Below are 26,474 nucleotides of genomic sequence, written 5' to 3' on the forward strand. Positions count from 1 at the left end.
CAGACTGACACTTTTTTTAAACTTTTTCTACTCGAAAAAAAATCTTTTTTTTTGTGACTAGTATTAGTTCCAAGCCGTTCAGTTAGTTTATATAAAGAACAGCTGAAATTAGTTTCCACTCAGCAAGGCACGACTGAAAGAACTCCAAGCGACAAACATGTTAACAGCGCAAGGGAAAAATTAATTACACAGTCTGCATGTCAGTTTGTACAAACTCAAGTTATACACAAGCTCTAACTTGGACAGCTTCCGGAAGCAGAACTAAGCGAAGGATGCGTTAGCAGTACTAAGTGTCCAACGGGAGAAAGAAAAGGAAACACGCAGACTTTCGCTTGCAGCGTGGGGAGAGAAAGAAAGAAAGAGCGTGCTTACGGGTGGGCAGGTAGGCAAAGGTGGTGGCAGACCCCGCTGGCCTAAGCCGTACCCGAAATGTGGAGTCGGGTGCCCGTACACCTGGTGAAGAGGAATGCTTCCGTGGATTGGCTGGTGACAATAAGAGGACAGAAAAATGGAAATTTTATTTATAGAAATAATCCATATTTATAGAATATAAATCCTAGTAATTTACATACATATAAATATATCCTCATTTTAAAAATTCATACTTTTTTTTTTAAATTTGATTTTTTACACAACACACATAACAGTAATTGTCATACAACTAATGACTAACAGCATGACTAATGACAAGGCTGACGACTAGCAAAAGTTATATTGCACATTTTTTTTTAAATGAGACTGCAATTGCCCACAACTCAAGCTCTCATATTTTTCCATGTAACAGTGATGAGAGAGGAGACGATGACGGCGCTAGAGCACGGCAACCTATATCACGTGACAAGCTCAGTCACATGATCAAACATGGCGTTGTTTTTCTGGTGGCTAACACAGCTTCCGGTCGGCTCCCTAATTCTCGCACCACTTGTTTACCGAAACTAGCGTCTTGATGTTATTTCTTTACCTGCGTTCAGAAAATATGATAAACTCAGAAAGGTAAACATCCTACTGCAGTTCATTTAAGTGCACTGGCAGTCGAGAAAACACACTGTTTAACATGGACAACACAGCACAGTGAGGGCTAGTTAATGACAGCCACGTATCTGTTTTCTTTCCTCCGCTCTGCGTCCAATCCATACTTTTTAATTACCACCACCCATCCAGCCTCGATGACCGTTTAAATTGTCTCCCTCACTGAGACAAAGCTGATGTTTGCTCTCCAGTCTAATGTGCTGCTGAGACACGTTTATATAAATGTCTGACGAGCTGCTCACATGTTTACATCAATGTCTCATGTACTGCTGACACATGTTTACACAAATGTCCGACATTCTGCTCACACAAGTTTACATCAATGTCTGACATGATGCTCACACATCTTCATCAGCTCCAGTCCACTTTTACCAGGGGCCTGCCCCATCAAACAACTTATCCCGCGCCTTACAAATTCTGGTACATGCACTGGACAAGTATTTTTAAAGACCGAGTTGTTGAACTTCCGAAACACTATCGTCTCTCCCACCCATTCATTAACTCGTGAAACACACTCATTGCCTTCTGTAACTAGATTCTTTTTCACTTTTAGTTGCCACAGCAACAAATCTTCGATCACGAAAAGCCGATAATACTTTTTGCTACCTTTTTTTTCTTTTTATAATTTTTTTTTTTTTTTTGTATTTAGTAGTGGAATTTAGTAGTGGAATTTTTGGAAGCTACTGCTTCCTCATCCGAATCGGTTCTGTGTTTGAGGTCAAGAAACTCACTCAAGCACAATGTCTTTTTCTTAGGTTGGTGAGGCATAGTTCGTTACTATAAAGATGGTCGTGTGGATTGGGACTTTGTGTTCAGCAATGCTGAGAAACAAATTACAGCAAGAAGAATATAGTTGAGCAAAATTCTATCAACTCTTAATTGTGAATGTCGGGAAAAGTGCGCAGACAGCGAAACATTTTCTTCTTTTTTTTTTCTTTTTTTTTTTTTCGTTAGTGGAAAATAGCTAGCCATTAAACGGAAGCTGGAAGGCTGTGGTTTAATTATCTGCTCCACGTCAGCCATTCTGCTTAAAGAGTAACTATGCTTATGTTATCTGCTCTAACCATCCACCTGTCTCCCTACAGCGACTATCTGGCCACCCGGGAACACAACCACAAGCCACGGGTGGTCAACAATCGATCTCGTCAGCCGATCTGACGACGACGAGGAAACTCTAGACTCCAATGTTATTCGAAAGTTCTTGTACTCAATGCGTTCGGCCACATTAGGCAAATCATTGCACGTGTGTTTTCGGAAAAGGAAACAAACTAAAACACCAAACAGCGCTGGTGTCCGGTGTCAAAATACTAAAGCCTATTCAAGGTAGATCCTGGGTGCCTCTATTCTCTAAAGATCAACATAAACAGGTGAGATCGACCGATAAGTGGTTAGGGGAAGGATTGTAAGCCCACAAGGTTTAGAAACAGCGCCACCTGCAGAAAAGGCACCGAGACGAGGGCCGGTAACCCCAGCATGCGTGACCGCTGACACGATAGATAAAGACAACTGCTCATTAGACCGATCAAGCGTGGCGTCTGGTCTACTGTTAAATCCGTTACAGACAGGAGCAGACAGTCGATAAGTAGGGTTCTTCTCCTTTGTTTTGAAAGCAGTTCCCACAAAGGAAACATGACTTGGTAGGCGTCCTGTTATCTATTATTTGAGACAAACTTGAGAAAAACAGTTACGGTATTGAGGAAAACATCCATATCGCGCAAAAAAAAAAAAAAAAAAAAAAAAAAAAAAATACGACGGTGGTTGTTGTTTTACGCCGTTAGCAGCTGAGGTGGGTTAGTCCAGAGGGACTATCCCAGTAAAAAGGTAGGTTGGCGGAGTTCTATTGTAAGTGAAGGGCACTGAGCAAAGGGGGAGCGATAGACCTCCTGGGTCCCCCTGCGTCATTTCTCGTCATGTGCCTGTCACGTGAGGCGCTGGCGTTTAAAGTTCGTGAGGTCAGCATCACCATTCTTCTTCCTTTCTGGCTCACATTCAAGTTCTCTTACTCTAAGCAACCTGCCCCACGAGCTCATGATGTCATCGCTGTAATCAAGGAGGAAGAAACAACACTCCCCAAATGTACCACCATCACTTTTCTCATGTCATTGTATTTGTGTGTTAGTGTCAAAAAGTCAAAGAGCGTTTTTCGTTTTCATGTGAAATGCCTATTGTTTACAAATAAATAAAGTGGCCGATGACATGTGTATGTCGTCTCATACGAATGGCATCACTGGCTGTAGACATATGGAAATTATCAAGCGATTACAATTCCAAACTTGGCTTTTAAATATTTTACTTTATTGAAAACAATTATCACGTGATCACATTGATAACAACTGCTGTTCAAAATGTCTCGAGGTCACATGATTTGTCGTCCTCTGTAATTAACTGCAGACCCCATGACACAACTAGATGTTTATACACCGATACTATTCTAGCTTGTTTTGTTCGACAACTAATATATCTCTTCGCTGTCTCTTATTCCTCTCCGGCCGTATCAATAGAAATGCATCCACAGGTCACCAGCTGTATGTGTGGGGTACGATTGGTTAGGGAGAAGATGTGAACGATAAGACAAGAAGGAATGGGTTTTTTGGGTTTTTTTTTTTTGCTGTCCAATTGAGACTCTTCTCTGAACTATGAACAGTTAAGCCCAACTTTTAAAAGTCTGCGGGTGGGCCTAAAACTCATAGCAAAATGTAACTTAACCCCCACAACTGGTTCGATCCTGTTAGGTCGCATGAGATGTCCCTCGTCCAAAAATCTATGAGCATGAAATCAGTACACCACTCATTCTCGTTCTTTCTCTCTCTCTCTCTCACATACCCATGCAACAGGTGTACGCAGCTGGTAGGAATGAACTGAATGGAAAAAATGAGCAAATTTTATTTATTCGTTTCCATCCATTATCTGATTCTTCATTTAAACTTTGACACCCATCTCTCTTGCTCTTGATCCCCGTATCCGCCACTCCGAAGAACACGAGTTTGTTCTGCACTATTTATAACAGAAATAAACAGTATAGCAGATGCTTGAGCAAGGCTTCAGACTGCAGACAACCAACGTAGAAAACCAGGCACTGAGCAGATTCTTGAGTAACAGTAGCAGTTTATCTTGTGAACCGACGGGATAGCTTAACCTTTAGTAGTATTACTGAAAATGTCCTGGCACAATTCCCTGGGGGAAAAAAAACCACTCAAAGACCGCTCCCATGCTTTTCACACCTTTTTTCTAGAAATGAAATTCATCTCCTTTGTTTCCAACAAGTGATATGGCACACACTTCTGTTTGCCGAGGGTTGATAACCTTAGTGACACACCCTCGACAAGGTTGGGCCACTTTCATAAAGTACGAACGGTAACTTCTCCTGAAGGCTTTCGCTTATCTTTTGCTTAAGGCACCGTGTCATCTGTAATGTGAAACATCCGGTGCTGCTGACAGCTACGCCGAAAATTAATGTGAGAGAACCCCAATGTTCCACTGACTTCCCTTTTGCTTACGAATACTTCTTACAGAGTTGGAGTGTGTGTGCGCGCGCGCGAGTGAGTGTTGTATTATTTATTTATATATATTTTTTTTGTTGATATTTGTCACTTGGAAATCATCTCTAACCTTACATTTCCACTGCCGGCATTCTTACCACTGTTCATTGTTCCTTGCTGGCGATTTAAACCTCATTACCGTGCCTCATGCCTGCTAACAAGCCACAAAGCCGCCGTGCGAACAAGATCCTCCGATAGCCAGATCCGTTGCTCTTCGAGGATTACAGGTCAGTCAGCCGTGACGAACGATTAACCGTCATTTTCCTGCTACCACGCTGACATGACACCGGCTGGTTCTGGAATTTTCTGTCGTTGCTCTATTTAGCTTCCGCATATTTGTCCCCATCGTATCTCTCGTGTCAAACCTACCTACGTACCTACCTACCGCTTCATGTCCAAGATTCTACTCTCTCTTAAGGTGGGGGCACTGCAAAGCGCGCTTAAATATCTCAATTTTACATTTTAGTGAACCAGGATCAACTACAATATTCTCAAACTAACTTTTACAGTCATGTTCGCTTTGAATGTATTACAATAAATCCGAAACCTGTTTTCCCTTCAGCTACCCACGATGATACATGTCTTTGTGTCCTGAAATGTTGTCAATAGTATACTGCCTAACACCCCAATCTCTTCTCATCTGTTTGTTTATTAGATGCACCATGATAGTGAAGAGACTCTGTGTGATAAAATAATATATGCGACATTATAGCAAGTCGAAAAACAGTCATTAGGGTCAAAGGGTCAAAGACGTCGGAAACAAAAGTCAAACATAGGACACAGGACAGATGAGGTGCGCGCCAGCGTGTGTGTATGTAAACAACTCACGGCTCCTAAAACTGACAAACAACACTATCCCCACGTACCGAGTATTCTCCGGACGTTAAGGCGTAGTTCCAGAGTTCCTCCAGGCTCTCCATCACGTGACCAAGGTGCGTCTGCAGTTCCTCGGCGTACTTCACAGCCAGCGCCAGGATGCTGCTTCTGCACAGCAGGCCCTCCTGAAACAAGAAACGAACAGCACATGTAAATCAAGCCGCCTTGCGAACAAGATCCTCCGATAGGCAGATCCGTTGTTCTTCGTGTCTGTGTGTGTGTGTCATTACTTCAAACAATGTGAAATTAATTATGTAATGATATCTACTGTAATATGTAATTATATATCACTTGTGCACTGGTGTCGCAAAGTGACTCATCCTTACGCCGCAGCACCCCCTCTTCCTCCCTCTCTCTCAAAAGATTTTGTATGAGCGGTAATCGGTCCAAAATTAAATTCACTCCACATCCTTGTGGTGAACCTCGGTTACGGCCATTCTCGCATCCCATGACCGCCCGTGCGGGGGACTAGAAAAACAACCACACACACACACGTCCACGGCGACTACAGAAATTGCGGGAGGGGAGAGTTAGGGAAGAGGGAGAGGGGGAGGGGAGAGTTAGGGAGGGGGACGGGAGAGTTAGGGAGGGAGAGTTAGGGGGAGGGGGACTGGCGGCCTCATGTCAAAAGCGTTTGTCGATGGCCTTCAAACGCCTGTCGGCACACATCTAGGCTTTGTCCCTTGCCTCTGGGCCTATCCATCTTTTCCCTCCCCATCTGATGCAGTGACTCACTCGATCATAGCTGGCTGCCATACTTGGTCGACAATGTTGAAGCGATGGACAAGTCCAGTCAGCAACAAAAAATGTCAAATTTAGACCGAGTAATCAACTCACACTTTCTCTCGATCACTAACCTTCCATCTAGAAACATTAGTGTAAATGCATCGTAACTACACAAACAAACAGACTACCAACAGACGAGTCAGCAACAGAAAAGCACTTGTTTCACCTTCGTCAAGACTGAAAAACTTGGCTTCATAAATTATTTATAACACCTACCATGTATGTCTTTATGTTGTTTTTTGGGTTTTGTTTTTGTTTTTTGTTTGTTTTTTTTTTTTTGGAGCAAGTTTTTATAGCTGTTAACGGAATGCAGATACTACCTCATGAAAACAAACATTTTGTCTGCACGGCACTAGGTAAACCGTCCAGCCGGAACACCAATTCTATCCTCAACAAACCCATTCTATTGCTTTATGTTATCCTCTGGTTAGTAAACATATCGGTGTAAACATGTATTTGTAACGTCTGCTGCGATACAACTGTTTGCACAATTTTCATCGTTTAGACAAAATATTGCTCGGTTTTTTATTTCTACTTCTTTTTCTCTTTGTTTGACACTCCTTATTATGGCTGCTTCTGTCGGTTTTCTTTTTCCTTTCAATATTTTCTGTTTGCTGTTGGTTTGGGCGATTTTATATTCTTTTGTACTGTAGTTCTTTATATTGTGATGTAAATAAACTAAAATAGGCCACAAAATATTTTCTCAAGACACCAGATCCTGTAACTTGGTAACAATATGAGACAGAACTAACTTTTCTGTGCAGCATGCATGATTATTTCAAGCCGTATCAGTGCTTAGGTGGAGGCTCGACCACAGACATCCACAGACTGATCACTGGCCGGTTTTGCTGCTTTCAGCGGAGGCCATATTGATCAACCGATTGTTGTTTTTGGGTGTTGTTGTTGGGGTTTTTTTTTTTTTTTTTTTTTTTTTCGTACTTAGCCCGTTGTGCGGTTACTACGCTCGAGAATTGGATTTTTAACTTTTCTAGACTGGTATTAAAGCTGAACCTGCTGTACTATGCGTACTGGGTGTTTCTTTCCTGTGTGAAAGCGAAAATAATTCCAAGAACACATTTTCCAATATTCTGGTGGAGATCTGTGAAGAGTAATACAGAGGTGATGTGTCCAATACATCATGGCAGAGTCCGTTAGCTTTATCATAAAAAAATAATAACCAGTCAGTCAACGACGACTGAAACAACAGCCTGCAACAGCAGACGCCGAAAGTTCGGGGAATCAAGATGGCGGACAATGGGAACGCCGCCAGCGATTCCTAGGTTCCATCGCACGCCCGGTCTGCGGACTGGACCCACCCGTCGCTCGCGGTCCTGTTCGTCTTCATGGGATCAGATATCCGGAGTTGTCCTGAGGGCCGCCTGGCTCCCCCAACGGGTGTGGGGAACGTGCCGTGGTGTGGGCGATCCCGCCCCCGCTACACTTGCAGCGGCATTCCCGGCAAACACTGAGTTTTGCTGTGAACCCTGCACTGGCTAAATCACTCCGACCTGACAATTCAATCTCCCCTCAGCTCGCCTCGGCCGCCAGCTTCTGATTTTGTATTAGGCTTGTCGTTATAAATGCCGTGAACTGATAAATCAGAATCTACAGAGAGATGCAAAAGCAATAACCTCTCACCCATGTATCATATTTGATTATATGTAATGCAATGTGTAACACAGAGAGAAGATAGACTGGACTGACAGATCACAAAAGTAGTGGCTTTTTTTCGGAGGGAAAGAGATACAGAGATTATGTGAAAAAAAAGTCTGATTTTCTTCAAGGCTCGTGGTGGGAGTGAGCAGTGGGTAGGGTATTTTCGCGCCCTCATAAAAGCTGCAATTATCCGCTAGACCCAAAACCATCGTCGGATAGTCGAGTCCCTTTGCTGAGTTCTCTCCTGTCAATTCAAACTTTCATTTTAACGTCCATCCAGTTTCATCTTGTCTATAAAAACCCTTCCCCACCCGTTTTTTCCAGCCAGAACTAGCGAGTCATCACACCATAAGGCGGTCTGAGCTGCTGACAACGGCGTAAACCCCGCCCCCTTCACACAAGGTTTGTTTTTGTTTGTTTGTTTCAAACAGCACGTGAGTCAGCGAGCATGAAGGAAGAGGAAAGGACTAAATGGATTTTACGGATGTCTCACATCTTCTGCCCTAATGATCAAAGGAACCCATGTAGTTCTCTTTCACATCGATGTCTACAAATACCACGTGAGAGGTACTGTGTTTAATAATAATAATAAAGTAAGCGTTTATAGCGCGGTACCCCAGCCAAAGCGAGGCTCATCGCGCTTTACAAACACCAAAAAAACAACAACATGAAGTAACAAATCTTGTAGCTCTTCCTGTGAAGTTAATGGAATGCAATGATTATTGTTGCGCCGGGTGACATCCTGTTAAAAGATCAAGGTGTAATCACTTTTCTTGGGAAGGATCCGATGGAACACGCAGGTGCCTGTGTTTATTCGAACAAAATTTATCAAATAATTTAACGAAAACGTTTTTAAAAAATTCCCCACAGAGCACTTTGTACTAGTCCCCACTCTGTGACCTTATGCGTGTATCCATCCACCCCAGGGAAGGAGATAAACCCTATTCACTTTCCGCAACACTTTTGCCTGTTTCATCGCCCCCAACAACGCCGCCAACCTCGTCAGCAGATGCAAACTGCAGGGGACCCCACGGCGGCGACAGGTCCACGAGGCTGTGGCCTGTGCACGTTGCATAAATAATCTCACTGCACGCGCGTTGTTTTTCTGCCGGACGGAGGAAAGGAGGGAAGCGAGTGCACCTTGGTTTGGACCCTCGTCACAGCTTCCGCCAACAATTACTATTCCACGTTGTTTTCCTGCTGTGACAAGTCGCCCGAGGGGGCCAGCAGTCCCCACCCCCAAATCCCAACCACCACGAACTAGGTGGGCGGAAATCAGTGGGATGACAGACATTCCATTACAGCTAGGTCATTGTGTGTAATCTTACTCCGTTCATGTGTTGGCCTAATGGTTGTCATTACACGTTCTGCACACAAGTATGTGAAAGGGACTTCCATCACGTAGTCGTTAATTCAGTTATAAATTCTATTTTCGAAAACACTTAAATCCGCTGCTTTGCCGACAATGGAGTGTGCATCCTTTTATACACCTATTTGTCACCGTTTAGTTTTCCCCACTACAGTCTCATCATGGGGATCCCCGCTCGAAACGATCTTCCTAACCGTGAGAGCCTCATTGACTGCATCTCTATAAATGTGTTTTGCAATTAATTCCAAGAAATAATTGAAGGTGCAATTATCGTCCATCGAATGGAGAGTCCCTGGTCTCTATTTCACTTACAGTTCCTATATTGTAAACTTTACAGTGTAAACGGATAGGCGAGTTCGAATTTTTTGTCATTTTTCAACTATTTCACTCTTTGCATCTTCTGTGTTTGTCTTTTATTACTTGTCTGCACGGTTGTTTCTCCTTCCGTCCTCTGTATTTGCCTTTAGCGCTGAGAGCATACTCCTTCTTGAGTGTGATTATGTTTGTAAATATTATTATGACATTTTTTTTTTCTCAATGTAACGAACCAGACCAACAGTAATAATCACGAAGAAGATTGGATTTTATCATTTCCTTGCATCTCACATATCTTTACTGTAATTGGTGTTTTTCAAATATTTTTCTCTGTGTTATTTTGTCCACAAAAAGCACATCGTACAACCACTCCGCCACAAAAAGGTTCTCATTCTCATTCCGCGACCTTCACAACGACAGCCAAATGATAGAGGAAAGAAGTGCCGAGGGGCGTTCGTCCACAGCATCTTTATCACCACAGCCCCGGCGCCTGGAAGCACATTTACGACCCGACGGCGAGGCGGCGGCCATCAGGGCTGGAGCTAGACACGCCCCGCTGTTTGCCAGCGGCTTCTGGCAGGTCGTCTGTCTGCCAGGTGCGGTCGAGGAGGTTGTTTACAGAAACCGTGACAGGTCAAGGGTCGCCTAGGATTTATTGATAAAACATTCCCCCACCCGACCTTAGCTGCATAAGCTCGACCCTGTGGGACATCGAAGCGATTCGCAATGTGGAGCACATTGTGTGTGTGAAAGAGATGGAAAAAACTGTAACTGTCAAGAATAAATCCTAATATCTGCTGTACCTGACTTATCTATATCAAACGGATTATCACCAAAATAAAAATTAACAAAAAATGTGAGGTTAATTCCTGTAGTCACTTTAAAGACCTTGGCAAAAATGTTCAAAGGTCGTCGAGAACAACTATTTCAGCATCTGAGAATCGAAAGGAGAAGATGAAGTAGCAATAGAGATGATAAAAAAAGAAAAATAAAAGTTTCCTATGACCAGAAAGCGACTGATTGCAAAATACAATCAGCTGTATGTTTACACATCATATTTTTACACGACTCAAACTGTTTTGCTCCGCACTCGCCATACAGGGCCTGAGGGGTAAAGGTGAAGGACGCTTCCAAAGGTTTCCGTTATTTCTGTCCTTGAGATTCTTTACAATGGGAAAACCCGTTCTCGGTATGACAGTATTTTCTCAACAACTTTCCATCAGGAACTGAGTCAGTGACAAGGTAATCTCGAAGTGTCTACAAAGCGAACCGTTAATTAAAGATCTCGCCACACTCTGAAATGTGTCAGCATGTGGGCTTCGCCTTTGCCCGCTGCTCCTCCCATGAGTCCTTGGGTGAACAAAGGAGTGGGCCATGTTCTGGATGCCTGCACTCATCTTCACTTTAAGAATACTATTTATGTTAACAACATTTTTATTATTATTTTAATGGGAGTGTATTCACTCAGTCCTTTAAAAAGACTGCAAATACAATCGACTTTTCATTGATCTTCTTCCTGTTTCATCTGACAGAAGGATTCTGGCAGCAGAAATAAATCCCCACCCCTTGCTTTCATGATATTGATATTAAAGTCTAAAAGCGTTTTTTCCAGTTTTCCTGAATGCGAAGCCAGTCCACACCGAAAACGATTTTTATCTCAAGGCTTTTATTTTTAATCAAGAATATGCTGCAACACAGCCAGCGGCAGATAACTACTGCCATACACGATCATTTTCAGAAAGTGTGCCTCTGGGTGTGCTACAACAACACCACAAAGCACGTTGCGGAGATAACAACGCATATTATTCAAAGACATCAAAGTGAAAAAAAAACCAGCCATCGCACAGTTCCCTTGTTTTACAAAATACGTCTATGAATCGACAACAATATTTTTTTTACAATAACATTAAGCTCAAGAGACTGCTAATGTCCTAGCTTTCACATGTCATAACACTGTACATTTTGATAGTTCTACAAGCCTTGTTCCAAATTAAAAAACGGAAAATCGCAGGAGAGAGAATGTGCTAGACCACGTGTTCGAGAGAGATAGCGCGAGGGTGTATGTGTGGGGGCGCACGTGCTTCGGGACTCAAACAAAAGCGCTGAAGGCAGCAGTTGAGGGAAATGAACAGGCTGACAGTTGCAAAGACATTTCACAAAAGGATAGAAGCTGTCGGCAAACCGAAAGGGAGCAGAAAAAAAAAAAACATTCCCGGTGGGCGGAGATGCCCAATGTGCATCAAAACTGTGGTTTGTAGGATTCCCTCGCCGCAAACCACGTGATGAAACAGCACTGCAGCTGACGGGAGCTTTGTCACTGTCAAAACAACACCAACCCTGCTTTACTACAACAGCAACTTCGCCTCTCTTTCTCGCACGTTCGCTCTTCAATGTCCACTTTAAACTAATAAGCGCATGATTACTACATACGTAGAGACCTACGAGCACACTTCAGCCCACAAGTACTGTTCTCAAGCACTGCAATGTTGTTTTTTTATTATTATTATTAATATCTACTCGAATATGGAATGTTCGCCAATCTTCCATCCTCAATATCGTCTAATAAAATAGGAAAAGGTGGAGGCATGCGAGCAGCAGCTGTGACAACTGCGCCTAGCGATAAGCAGTCGACATTATCATGTTGTTTCAGCACGACTTTACTTTCCACCAGAAACTAGAGAGTCACTTACGAAAGGGAAGTCACCGTGTATTTTCGTTACTATACAAACATGTGAAGACTGACTGGGGTGTTTAACACCATGCCCGCAATAAAGGCTACTTTACAGCGATACAAAGATGTTAACGGTTAGTAAGCACCTATGGGGATGCACGTGAGTTTAGTATGTAAATTATTCGAGACACAATTCAGTACCTCTCTATATATCTACATTCAATACAATATCTAGATACAATATATCTACATTCGCTACCATTAACATGAGTGCAAATACTGTGGGATTTGCTAAACCGGAAAGGGAAGTGGACGAGGCAGGAAGTTTAAAAAACGGGATTGGGAAAATTTTTTAAATTACATCATTAACAGTGAGCTGGATAAGCAGGTCTGACTGTATATATCAGTGTGTGTGTGCGCGCGCCTGAGCAGCAAATGCTGTCAGCTTTGTTACCACCATCATCTTCAGGGTCACAGATTATCGACTGCATCACATCTACGATAACTTCCCATTTCTGTCACTTGCTTCCCGGTAACCTTAGCAACGGATCGGAGAAAAAGCTGCCTCCGAGGTTCCAATGGGCTTCAAACAAAGAGCGATCCACTTCGGTCGAAACAGCCTAGAACTCAGAAAACTTTTCCTGGATACCGAGCAGAGATAAGGCAGCCTCGGATGTGGTCTTAAAACTTCAGACCATGGCCTCGTTCCATTAAAGAGCATTCGTTCTTGCCTTCGACTAATCAACCCCACCCTAAAATAAGAAGGTTCGAGAAACAGCTGCGGTTGTAGTCATTGTTGAGAAGACGAAAATACTGCTATATATATACACTCTTCATTGCATGATTAATGAAAAGTGTTCGTAAACTGTTTACTAAGACTGTTGTGTCTGTCTTGTAAATTTAACACATATCACATTCACAGAAAGAGAGAGAAGAGAGAGAAACACGGACAATTACACAATACTTCATGTAATGCCGAACATTGGTGTAAAAAATAAAATCACCTTAACCGGACACAAACTGTCGACTAGGCCATTGTTTGGCTAACGGTTTACGTGACCGTAATGTAAACATTCGCCATAAACCCTTCAATGTGGCTAATGGGCTGTTACTGTTTGGACCGCTTGTGATGTCTTCCTGATTGGATCACAAGTGGGTCTCCTACTACCGGCATGTTTTCCTCCTTTTTTTAGGAACACTCACACCTCCCCTCTCCCTTTCCCCCTCTTGAACTTCAGCTAACGCCGGGGCAGCAAAAAGACTGGGGTCGTACATATAGCATGAACAGACTTGTAAAAATGGCCGTGGATCTTTAAACCAGCTGTAAATCGAAAACAATTATCACATCGAATAAGAAGCTTACAGACAGTTGAGCAGCTTAACTCGGTGAGTGTGTGTGTGAGCGCGTGTGAGCGAGCTGTCTCTGCACGAGGAGGCTGAACCAAAAGAATGGATACAAAGATCAAAAGGGAACAGAAGAATGGGAGCGGAGGAGCTCTTGTGGGATGAATGAAGGTCAACATCAGTCCACCCCCTGGACATAAAAGATGGTGCGGAGGTATTTCTAGCAACCAACGGCGGGTCTGGCTATTCTGACTGCTCGCGACTGAACCTCCACCTCCCGCCGGGTGTCTATTCGAATCGATCCGCAGCAGAGGTGAAGACATCGACGATGGATGAGGAGGGAGTGGCTGAGTAGAACCTCACGAGACAGTTCCCTGTTTCTGCCAACAACACGGAAGTCTCGCAGACAACGACCCTAATTCTGTCCTCGTAAAAACAGGTTTGGTGGGACTATAGGTAACCCTCGGCAGCATCGTGTGTGCATACTGATGTCGAGTGTCGACCTCTGCAAGGTTAACAGAAATCCTTGACCTTCATCGATTGGATCGCACGTGTGCTAGATGAGAAAAACAAAGAGTAGAACGCTCTCTGTCCCTTTGTTTTCTGCTTGTGCCGGGCTTCACATTGCCTTCTCGTTCCAGCTCGCGGGAGATCTCGCCAAACTTCGCACCAGCTCACGAGCGTACAACAGCAAGGATAGTTGCCGTGGCCGATAGCAAACCTCATACTAACCCCCGCTTACTGCACTAAGTTCTCTGGTGCATTTATAAGCAAACGTCGGCATTCTCATACCACCCGCTTTACACGCGGCTTTCTGGTACCTAACTGGGTAGATGTCGGGCTTCTAATATCAACCATACCCCTGACACTACAGCGACGGAGAGGACACTACAGCTCAAAAGACGACCGAATGGACAGTGTGTACATCCTTACTGTAAGAATCGCGGTTCAAGGGGCGCAAACCGGCTCCAGTCAACCCGATGTACCACACACCGAGGCCCCGTCTCCCTCGGATACAGACAGAAGACTGATTGGGTGTGTTAATGCGCCTTTCTATCCCTGAGGCCCCACGTTCGCACAATCTTTCACACTGACATGTCCCGAAGAAAGGAAGCGACAGAAAGGTCTTCATTAAATCCTTAACACTTTATTATCGACTGACACAAAGAGTGATCTTGTGTTGAAAGAGGAGGGGGAGCTACATCATGCCACGCGATTGTACACACACACACGCGCGAACACGTGCGCGCACCGTAAATGACCTCGTAGAATTCCAGGTTCCCAGCATGCACCTGACAGGCTCGCGATGCGTTGCAGGCGATGCTGGTGCCGCAATTAACTAATTCCTCCCTTCCAAAACAATCATCTCACTGATGCCGTATTACCTCGTTCCCGCAAAAACAACTCGCTGCAGGAAAGGTTACAAAACCGATTTGTGCATTACAGGGTGTTTAACAACCGTTTGGGGATCCTTGGGAAGATGGCGGCTGGAACTGAGAATGTGCCGTACTGGCTGCTATTCTACTGCCATAAACAAAGGAACATAGGAACATCTGTAGTAAATAAGGTAAATTTAATGAAACAGCTCAGGTACAGATATTGACACGAGTCAATATAGATAAAACACACATAATGAGTGACAGAGAAAGATGCCCATAGCTAACCTACAGAAATTGACGGTGGTAAGCTATAGATACAAATGTCGATATAAGCTTCAGATGCTGACATAAGTAAAATATAAATACTGACAGAGGTACACTTTAGATTTTGATAAAGATGAGCTACAGGTGTTGACATAAGGATGGTATATATATATATCAAGGTGAGTTATAGACACAGAGCTGTAGATAGTGACAATAAGCTATAGACTTTGATACACAAAAGTTAAAGAACATATCTTGCAATGCAATCAGTAAAATCGTGCTCAACCCAGCCGTTCTCTGTCAGCAACCTGAATGGGGATAATTATTTCTTCCGCTACTTTCATGAGAGAGAGAGATGGAGGGGGGAGGTAATCCCCACGTTTAATCAGGTGAAATGTTTGCAAGGGAAATCTCACACTCATGTGTTTCGGTGTTGCGAGGTTAGGCCTGCGTGTGGGTTACATGAGCTATTGTATCTTTTCACACATAAACAAGTGCTTATGACCTATGGTTTGTAAATGTCTGTCAAGAGCATATAAACTCGCTCGTTCGAATTGTGGAATAAGTGTATGACCTGCAGCGATATGAAACGGAAGATGAGCGTTCGCTCACCACAACAAAGGGCGGCAACTCATACACTGCCGATCAACGTCCACACCACAGACCTCTGTGTGGTCCACACCGCCAAGTCGTTGCATCAGTGGGAGCGAGGTGGGAGAGAGAGAGAGGGTAGCGGATGAGTTAGCACTGGCAGGCCAGCTTACGATGCTAACGCAATCACAAGGCGACCTTTCCGAAGAGGAGTTATCGATCCTGGTCCCACAGACGGCGCAGCTACAGCTTCTCGCCCGAACCACGACAATCCTTCGATCTGTTTTGTCTATGTGTCGCTCACGCCGCAAGACGCTGGCATGTTTCCTGCTTTCTTCTGGTGTAAGACGTGCACCTCAACCTTCCCCACCCACACCCACTCACACCCACCCTCACTTCGCCCTACCCGCAGCTAAAAACCCGGAAATGTTGCCCCCCGTACTAAGGTATGACGAGAATGACGGAAAAGCCGCCATCTTCAGCTGAAACCAATGTCAACTACTGCCCCGCCCCAATACCCTCGTTAAAGGTTTAAATGAGTGCAAAACATTTTCTCCGAATTTTCTCTAGTCACTATTTAGTCTCTTCTGTGTTCCTTTTTTTTTTTTTTTTTTTTTTTAGTCATTTGCATTTTCGAGCATTTGATTGGTTCTTTTGACACTGGGGCCCAATATGAGGTGAATTTTCCTCTTGGCGCCCCGTTAGCTTGCTGAACGATTTTGTGTTCTTCGACCATCCCTATCATCCAAGACGAGGAACAAGAAGGACGATAACTGTCGTCACATCGATGGCAACAAGGAAAAGTGTGTGGGGAGAAGGGAAAGGATACGACACTCAAGACAGGCAGAACCACATGACCAGGCAAGCAAGCACGCACGCAGACAGGCCGATCGAGACCCATTCTAAGGACGTGAGCAGCAGCCTCGTTTCTGAAAGAACTAAACAGGACAATGTTTGCCGTTGGCCAAGTTCCACCATGTGAACTGGAGGAAGTCAAGGCTTTTAACACATCAGATCTGTAGTATCCCCACACACTTTTTACCGGGCAGGAAAACATGGCTCGACAAGGCTGGGGGAGGGAGGAGGAATGGGGCGGGAGGGTTGGTGGGGACAGAATGTGGAGGAGGGGGAGAGGACAGACAAAGATGAGGGAATCAATTTCCGATTCAAGCATTTGAAGGTCTTGTTTTCTTTTTTTTTTTTTCTTTTTTTGAAAACTCGTGCAACCCCTTCTAACTGCGTGCCAACATTCATTATGCACGAGGGCACGCAGTCAATGCACGCTAACGCCATCCACTAACAGTTCCTTTGCTGACGAAACGGAGAGACGGAGCAAAAAGGTCAGCGAATGGCCTCAAGCGGTTCAAAGAATCAGATAGTGTATTTGCAACACCAGAGCGGAAATATTCTGACGCATTATCTACGGTCGTGTCTTGCTTGAAATTTAATCGATGAAATAAAAACAATGATGACGACGATGATGGTGATGACGATAACTAGTCACTTTTTCCAGTATGCCTGCTTCTGACGAGGTATATAACTACAGGTATAAAGGTCCAAATCCCTGTGCCCACCCACACCTTCCGTGTTTTCCAGACGATGTTGTTACACCTAGGATGATACAGGCTGTGTCAAATGAGGGTCAAGATTCTAAACATACTAAGCGTACTTCTCGTGCCAGATCCACCCCACCCGGATCCACATGTAATAACTACCCGCAATCCTTCCTTCGGAAATTTCGTTCCACGCCTGAAGGTAGCTGTCTAAGAGACAAGAGCAAATATTACACAAAATGCATGCATTCTTACAGACCTTTCATTTTCGTGTCAGGGTATCCTGACATTTTCAGACACCCAACGCATATAGGCACCAGAGCGGGAGCGCGCGTGCGACTCTGTGTGCGTGTGTGCGTGAACGTGCGCGTGAAGTGCTAACGCGCGCTACCCTGTGGAGGGCTTAGGAACAGCACTCAGTTCAATATCGCTCGCTCCTCTTCTGCGCACGCACAAAGACCGGCGCAAGGGTATGGCGGAAGGCTACACAGTGTGACGAGGTCTCACTGTTCGCTCGTACCACTCTTCATTCTCCTTTGTAAACGAATACAGACATGCATGTGTTGGAATGTTATCGCCATATTAGATGATGAATTAAAAATAAAAAGACAACCGACTGTTAAAATTACATCAAGATGCCAGAGAGATAATAATTTTCTTCTGACCAATAGAAGGAATGGAGTTTGGCTGAATATTTCTTTCGCCAGCCTTTTTTCTTCCAGACTTGACCCGCTTTTTTTCTCGCCTGCTTCCCATCTTGCACTGTCGAGCATGACTCAAGAAGTCGTGTTTGACATACGTGGATACACAGACACACACGAGCGTGCACACACACAGAGAGAGAGTAGAATTGCCAGCAGGAACTGTCGTGAGGTTTAAAGTTTTCATGGAGACAGAGAACTCTCTGGTGCACACACAATTCTCTAACAGACAACTCTCCAGCCCCACGGACCGCCGCAGGGACGCCACAGGCGCGTGCAAGTGACCAGAAGCACCTCACGGACAGAAATGTATGATGGGATGAGTGTCTGGGCAAGCAGCCAACGCATGAACGCATATTTGTTCTGAAGAACCAGATCAATTTCTGGAAATAAAACCAGCACTTGCACTGCACATTCCGTTGCTAGCCACGGCTCGGAGTTCCCAGAGTGGCACCAGAGAACTCGGAAGAAAAACAAACACCTGGCGTCTGCACTGCATCTTAGAATCAAGAGTTGCGTGTCTTTTCTAAGCCCCTTCCGCATACATCCACCCACCACCCTCGCGCGGGTGTTTCGCACCCAGTGAACCCTTTGCTGAAAGTGACGGATGGCACCTGTGACCTAACCCTGCTGCTCATTTTCCTGCTTTAGTCGGAAAAATTTGCGACCTCCATGAATAATTTCCCACGCTCCACAATCAGCAAATGGAAATTTCTTGTCAGAAGTTGTACCTGTTATTATTATTATAAGTGTCTGAACATATTTTAATAGACTTAACCCAAAATTTAGCAGCACCTACATACGCACACTTCCGAGTATCACATCTGAATGTATAAATGTACTGATTTTGTCCAATTAAATAATGAAGCTGAATTTACATCTCTAGTCTGCATTCATATTCCAGGGTGTAATTTGAAAAACAAATGATTCTATAAGTACTTTGTATTTATTTTCCATGAAGTGAATTTTTAAAAAAAATATTATTTTTGTAATAACACACTGTGAACCCATACCCCTGGAATTGTCAATTTAAAAGGCACCTCTCAAGACTGTGTAAAGGTCAGTTTCATACAAACACTCCCAAAAGTGATAAGAGCTGATACACTGGGGGGGGGGCGGCGGGAGGGAGTGAAATCACTTTGATCTTGAACGTGAGAGCCAGCAGAGATGGTCGCCACTTATCTTTCTCTTTTCACGTGTCGACAGCTTGAGGGGAAACTTCCTTCAGAACTCACAAGAGATCTCACCCAGCTTTCTGTGCTTAAATTTCCAGCATTTACCGAAGGTGAGCCACACATTCGCGTGGGATGCTATTAACGAGACGGCGCCACAACAACAAAAAAGAAATAACAAGTGTAATACGTTCCGCCTGTGACCCTCAACCCGACTGCCGAACTCGTGACTCATCGAATGACGTCACAGAGGTCAGTGTTAGGAGATACCTCGTCTACAGATCCGACAGTGTAACGATGGAAATGCAGACATCGGCCGACACAGGTCAGGAGCACGTGACAGGTGCAGAGCGCAGAATCATAGAAAGTGCATGCGTTGGGGGTTGTGGTGGTGGTGGTCATCAAGTGCACGTTCTTGTGCTTTCAGGAAAAAACTTATCTTTGAACAAATTTATCAAAAAAGCGCATCGAGGTGACGTGGTGCCTCTCTAATCGATTACTAGAATGGAAAGTGAACGACGAAACACGATGATGATATCCCTTTAGTGCAATGCGCATGTCAGTAAACGTTGTACGGGTCTGCCACTTCGTATTTTTCCGCTTGAAGGAGGCGAGGGTATAGGGATGGCGAGAGTGTAGGGGTGAGGGGAAGGGCTTACTTCACTCTAACATCTTCACGACTTATTCTGCTAAGGCCTGACACTCCCGTCATCGCTACCCACGGCCCTTTCTTCCCACAGAGTCTGAGCGGCCTTATTTTCTTGCTCCTGTGACCTTATTTTACTGCTGGCTTCAGCTACATCTTATTCCACTAACATCTTATTTTACTCTCTCGGTGACAGTATATCCGAGGCACCTTATTTCATTGCTGATATCTGAGAGACCTGACTTCATCACTCGAGGCACTTCATTTCATTGTGGATGTCTGAGAATTCCGAGCTCATCGCCCGAGGCACTTCATTTCACTGGCGATGTCTAAGAGGCTTCGTTTGCCTGTTAATGTCCGCACGAGGGGCCTATCGGTGCCTCCTGACCTTCTCCACCCGGTCACACCGGCAGATCAAAAGAATAGCGTTCCTCTACCCAAAGGAACATCAGCAGCAACGGAACCTCAACGCACATTTTATTAAAACAGGCGTTCAAGAGAAGGAAAACGAGGAGAAAGAGAGGAAAACAAACGACCGGCTCGCAATATTAATACAAATTGCTGAGAATAATGCTTCAGACGGGGCCTGCTTAGCCTCCCATGCAGTTGCCCTGCAAATGTTCACACAGTGGAACCTGTCGAAGGGGAGCCCGGGCTGCCATGCTGCTGCTGCTGCTGCTGCAGTCGATGCTCGACACTGAGAAGGCTTTACATACACTATTGATTTTGCCAGCCAGCAGAGGACTAATGTTACAACGTTGTCCCCCACAAAAAAAAAAAAAAAAAAAAATAAGGGCATTGCTGAACTAGGACGACGCCCATGAATGAAATCACCCGGAGAGAGAGGTGGAGGGATAGGGGAAGAGAAAGAAACAGAAAAAAAACAACAGCTAGCTGGGTTGGCGCTCGCTCATTGCAACTGGATGGTCGCATTCTCAAGGGTTCTGGAGAAACCATGGTGCTTGGCAATCTATCGATTGACCCTCGTCTGTCTCAACCGAGGAGGACTTCACCGTCGCCGCCACACACCATGGTAGCTCCCCTTCCGCACTCCTCCACCCCGCCCCGCCACACAATTACCCAGACTGCCAGGCGAAAAGGGGGGATGTGGCGGGAGGGGAAGGGCATGCTGCAGATGCCGGCACAGCACACCACCTGCCCCGGTCTGCGGCACGCCCGCGTCAGAATGCACACAGCCCCCTGAGGGCACCTGTTAAGAGTCTCTCGTCTCCCCCCCCCCCACTACAACCCCAACCCCCGATACATAAGGTCATCAAAACCTCTGTGCATCGTTTTTCTTTTTTTAATGACGGCGGTCAGCAGCGCATCTGTGATATGCAACCGGAATTAAAGCTGATGTCACCTAATTTACGTCAGCAGGAGCAGGAAGAGCAGAAGATGTCGTCAGCAGCGCCCGATATATCCACCAGCAATGTCGTCAGCACCAGAACTGACGTCAGTGGTGAGACACATCTTGTCATGACCTATGACGGTTGTGAGTAAGCGATGCGTTGATTGAGGTTTTTTGTTGGGGTTTTTTTTAATGATTTTTTTTTTGTTGGGTGGGGTGGTGGTGGTGGTGGTTGGTGGAGGCGATGGTGAGAACGACGACGGCAGTTTGGGAGCCACGAAAATGCTGGTACATCAGTAAATCATATTCCGGTGGTAACTTCCGCTGGTGTTGTTTAAAAGCTGCTGCGGATCAACGACGACGGGCGATCTGCGATCTTCGATGCTCACAGTAACCAGAATCACGTGACCAGAAGTCGACGCATGCCCTTCCAAGCGATGGTGTAAGCCACCACCACCACCACATCCGCTCGACAATATGGTTTCCTTCCCCCCACCCACCGAAAAAAAAAATAATAAAGCCTCTGGCAGTAATCGACTCCTCTAGAAAGCCAAGATTAATGCAACCAGTTTCTTGGATGCCCTAAAATTGTTTACGTTTCCTGTGGCCGGAGCTGCCAGGGATCAATAACGGCCATGCTGCAAGAAAGTGCTGCCACCTGAGATACCAGTGATCTGCCAACACCTCCAACCCTGGTCTCCACACCCTCCCCCTCCTCCCTTCCAGCAAAGCATCTTCGCTTCCACTCCCAGGATTGCATGTTCGTCACTGCTCCTAATCAGCTGCGGTGGATCAATCACCAAAACGTGTGCCAAGTCAAGCGACTGCTGGCCAGATGTGCTTCCTATCCACACCATGTTCGATAACCACGTCTGGGGACCGAGTCTGACAACAGCTGCGAGGCTGGACTAAACACGACAACGCTCGACATCATCGTCAGAGAAGGAGAAGAGGTTCTGTGTGTGTCGCACCGCTCGCAGGAAAACCAATGGTGCGTGATCTGAGCAGTGTGTGCCGAGAGACTTCAGGCATCTTCGGTTATTTTCCATCCTGTCAGAGAAGAGCCAACAAGAAGAAAGATGGAGTTCTGCAGCGTTGTCTTTATCCCTAGGGCACAAATCAATTCGTTGGGTTTCTTTTTTTAATGTCATTGCTCAGTGCCGCCTTACAAACCAAATGCCATGTCGCAATGGCACAAGTGTGTGTGTGCGTGCGCGCGAACTTGACAGAGACAGGGGGAAAAGACCGAAGGTCAGGCAGATAGACGCTTCTGGAATCTGCTGGAATCGGGTTATGTTTAGATCATGTAATCAAACAGGTTAGCTTTTTTCTTTAGAAAGGAGACATAGGTCAAAGATCTGTAGTTTAAGTTGTATGCAGATACACCACAGCCGACCCCATGTAAAGAGCATTACATCTCATCCAGGTAATGATACACTAATTGATCGGTCATTATGTCCGATCCATCACCGTTAACCCCCTCCGTGTCACCTGCGGCTAATTAGGTCATCTCCACATCAAACTGCACCATCTTCGAGGCCAGCCTCGACACTGAACGAGTGACACTGAAACCCTATCTCCTCATACACGATCACCTCACCGTGTCCGCATGCAAATGTTCGTTTGTCAAACTTTCGTCCACGATTTCCTCAGCAGCATCATTGCATGTGAGCTTCAGGACGGGGGGAACGGAGGCTTATGCTCGGGCACGTTCGTGATATGATGGCAACAAACTCGCTACTGTATGCCCCCCCTGCACGACCTCCACCATCACCACCACCTACACTAGCCTCCAATCTCCCGCAACCTCCACCCGCCCTGGAAGACCTGGCAGAGAGCTCGGGGGATTAAATGGACAGGCAATGCTAGGGATACTGCGCGTAGGAAATTATTGACGAAATAACGCTGGCTGTTGTCAGAAAAAAGCGCGCAAATGGATGGAGCAAACTTTACTGCTGGAGCAGAAGAAACGGTCTGGCTGCCTTGAACGAATGCAACCCATTCCCCACTGATATTCTGTATGTGCGCAGCTGCCTGGTCGTCTAAAGCCTCCATGATGATGAGGAGCCCCTGTCTGCTTCTGAGTCATCAATACCAAAACAGTGATAGTGTTCATCTCCTCCTTTCAACTCTCCTCCCTCACTTTCCCTCCTAACTGCTTTCATTTTTTCACTCTCATATCACTGTCAGATGCAGCCTTAAACAACAGTGTTATTCACTGAGCATCAAAGACATAACACAAGATGAAAGAAATGTTAATACAGCCACAGGACTACGCAACATGAACAGCCTGGGAGATATAGTGAAGAGATGAATACACAAACACCTCTATGCTTCTGTTCTGCCACTGGCGTTTAACATACTATCACATAGCAGACGTCCATAGCAAAAACTGATGAAGGAGATAAGAGGTTAAACAAGGATCCCTTCTATAACTTACAAAGAGCACATCATAAAAACTGGAAAAATACAAAGCAGAGTAAGGCAAACAGCTAGGTCCTACAATGACTTTCTAGTGATAGTAAATGGAAAAGACAAAATGGATAAACCTTATCATTATCTTAAGAATTTGCAAGGTCAGTCCTGAAATGTACAGGATGGTAACAAAAGAGCCAGACAAAAGAACAGACAGCAGCCTGGACTGGACTGGCATTCATCTCATCCCAGGAAATGGTCAAGAACAGACACAGATGGTGAGACTTTACATTTACCAGGGTGCTTCATAGGTGACAATGACACATTACTGGTATTATGTGTTTCCCCTAGTGAACTATCTTCTTGCACAAGAACAGAAATAAACAGCAAAAGTGATAATAAACCTGAATTATTCCTCTTTTGCTGCATCCTAAATGAATACACAGATAACTGGGTGTTGGTGAGTGACACATGGATAAATACTAAATGTTAAAGCCAGGTAAAGCAAGAAACACAAAACATGAACAAGAAATCTTCTGGTTCTGAGAACACGGAACTGTATGTTCTAGACCATAATGAAAGATAAATTTGAAATAATAGAAATAGCTGATATAAGTATAAGAAGATCAACAATAAGTTATCTTTATTAGATCGTTGTCACAAGTAACATCGGTAAAAAATGGAATAGGCTTGAAATTCTTTTTGCATTGTGCGGGCCAAAAAAAGAACACCAAATACGTTAATTTTATTTGTACAATCAGGTTCTTATTTCGGGTCTATGACTATAGAGGGCTAGACGTCTACCAGTGCTAGCTAATGCGGAGCAACTTCAGAAAGGAGTAACAAAACAAAAACAATGTTTTAAGTTCCCACCAAGAGGGTCCATCCAAATGCAGTCCACCAGTACCGGAACAAAAGGCAGACTTCCTTAATGAAATATGTGTCTCTCATAAACAAAAACTCTGCAGAAACACCATAAATAGTTTATGGCTCTTGCTGAAGGAAAAGTCTATGGCAGTAGGTCATGACCTTCTTCTGGTATCTGTGTGATCCATGTTACGAAGACAAGTGGAGTCTTGTTTAGTATTTGGTCACCAAAAGCAATTATTGCTCATCAGAAATGTGAGTGCTTTTTCTGTAAGAAACATCGCTTTGCAAAAGCCTTTCCTGAGAAACTCACTCAATGTCCGTTGGAGCAGTGGTTATTCCAGATGACCAAGATAAGGAACGAACTTGATTAACCATTTGTTGCTGTTGAAATTTCCACAACAAGAAGTATCACTGAGTACTGATACATGATGTTCTTATCAGATATATTCTTTTACGATGATGATTGCCATTCTTATGTTTTTTTAATAGCAGCAAATGTCCCACAGCACAGAAAGAAAATCTAGAATGTTTAAAGCATTGTTCCTGATTATGAACGATCCTACGATGTCTAAGTACAAACAGAAAAGACACAGGCCCTACTGTGCCAGCCACATTTAATGAGTTTTACAGTTTTTTTGTCAAACTGAAACTCAAAGTAAAAAAAATAAAGTGTTGCAACTACGTGTGTCTCATCTGATGATGTACAAGTTTTTGGCATAAGCAACAAGGCATATTGCCTGCAGCTGTTGTCTAGCTGTAGAGCTGCAAACCAGTGCTGGAGGATGGAATACCTCTGAGGAAGCATTTAATAATAAGCCCAGGAAACCAGAGACCAATAACTCTGACTGCATCAAGAAGGAAACATGATTGCCAAGGTGGATTACTGGGTAGGAAAGAAGAAAAGCTTGCTTCCTCTGCAGGGCTTTACGGTTGGATGAAGATGCAGGCAGGCTTAGTCTGGACTTACAGCTGACTGAGCATGGGTGATCAAGTGCCAGCGAAATGAGACGCCAGAGCAAGACCTGCTCCTGGAGCTCTGGGCAGGTTAATCAACAATAAACGTGTGTGCTAGGTATGTTGATCAAGTTCGTAAACCAACAGTAGACCAGTAGAAAGTTCCTACAACACTGTTTGACAGCAAAATACCTTTTTGGTCCTGCTAATGGTAAAAAACAACAGCTTAAAAGAAATAGGTACATAAAACAATAATAAGTCTTTCCTTTCCCAGCTCATTATCCTACCATCGAATGTCCAACACAAATGCTGGATGATCAGCTAGGGTGAGACATAGAGGATACACAACTGATAACTAGGGGGTAGCTTTGAGAGAAATTTGTTCTGTCGCAAAGTATGATGGAGATGGTATCAGTTAACAGGTGGCGAGGTAACAAGCTGGGACAATGTAATTGGCAATAATTTAATCTAATGGCAGTATAAATGTAAATGAGAGAGAAAAATGACAAATATTATATGTTAGATTATAAACACGTTGTGTGTGTCTACAAATTTCGCAAGTGTCAATGTCTCAATATAACAAGAAAAGAGTGTGCACACATGTGCATTATGTAGGTGCACGTGTTTTTGCGTGATTTTAGCAGTCATTAGCATATTAGTTATTCTACTATATATACCCTTATATACAACCATATATATAAATACCAGAAGATTTCTCCTTGTCAGAAGCTTCACAGTTACACCCAAGGCTGGATTATGTGTACTAAAATAGTGTGTATTAGACAGGCAAAGCCAAATGTGTGTCAAGACCAAGGTAACTGAACAGAGCATAAGGTTGTCATTATTTTGTTCCAAAACTATATTTTTTCATTAACTTCTTTTTAAAAAGAACATGTGAACTAAATGATTTAAAATTCCAACATCTGCCCAATCAGTCATCTTTTGAGAGGTCATGAGAAATAAGTCTTGACCTCTTACAATACCAAATACTAG

At 44.3% G+C, this 26,474-nt stretch overlaps 1 protein-coding gene across 5 annotated transcripts in view; it reads right to left on the reverse strand.

Moving 5' to 3' along the window:
* LOC112565676 overlaps positions 1 to 26,474 on the reverse strand; it is a 53,857-nt gene that overhangs the window by 25,518 nt on the left and 1,865 nt on the right. For all 5 annotated transcript variants that reach the window (XM_025241301.1, XM_025241303.1, XM_025241300.1 and 2 more), the window contains exons 2-3: positions 5,435 to 5,569; positions 373 to 483 (exon numbers count right to left, since the gene is read on the reverse strand). In XM_025241301.1, the coding sequence (XP_025097086.1) occupies positions 373 to 483; positions 5,435 to 5,569 (246 nt within the window). The remainder of the gene's footprint in view (positions 1 to 372; positions 484 to 5,434; positions 5,570 to 26,474) is intronic.

The sequence above is a fragment of the Pomacea canaliculata genome, linkage group LG6 (assembly GCF_003073045.1).
Source record: "Pomacea canaliculata isolate SZHN2017 linkage group LG6, ASM307304v1, whole genome shotgun sequence".
In the NCBI taxonomy this organism is placed as follows: Eukaryota; Metazoa; Mollusca; class Gastropoda; order Architaenioglossa; family Ampullariidae; genus Pomacea; species Pomacea canaliculata.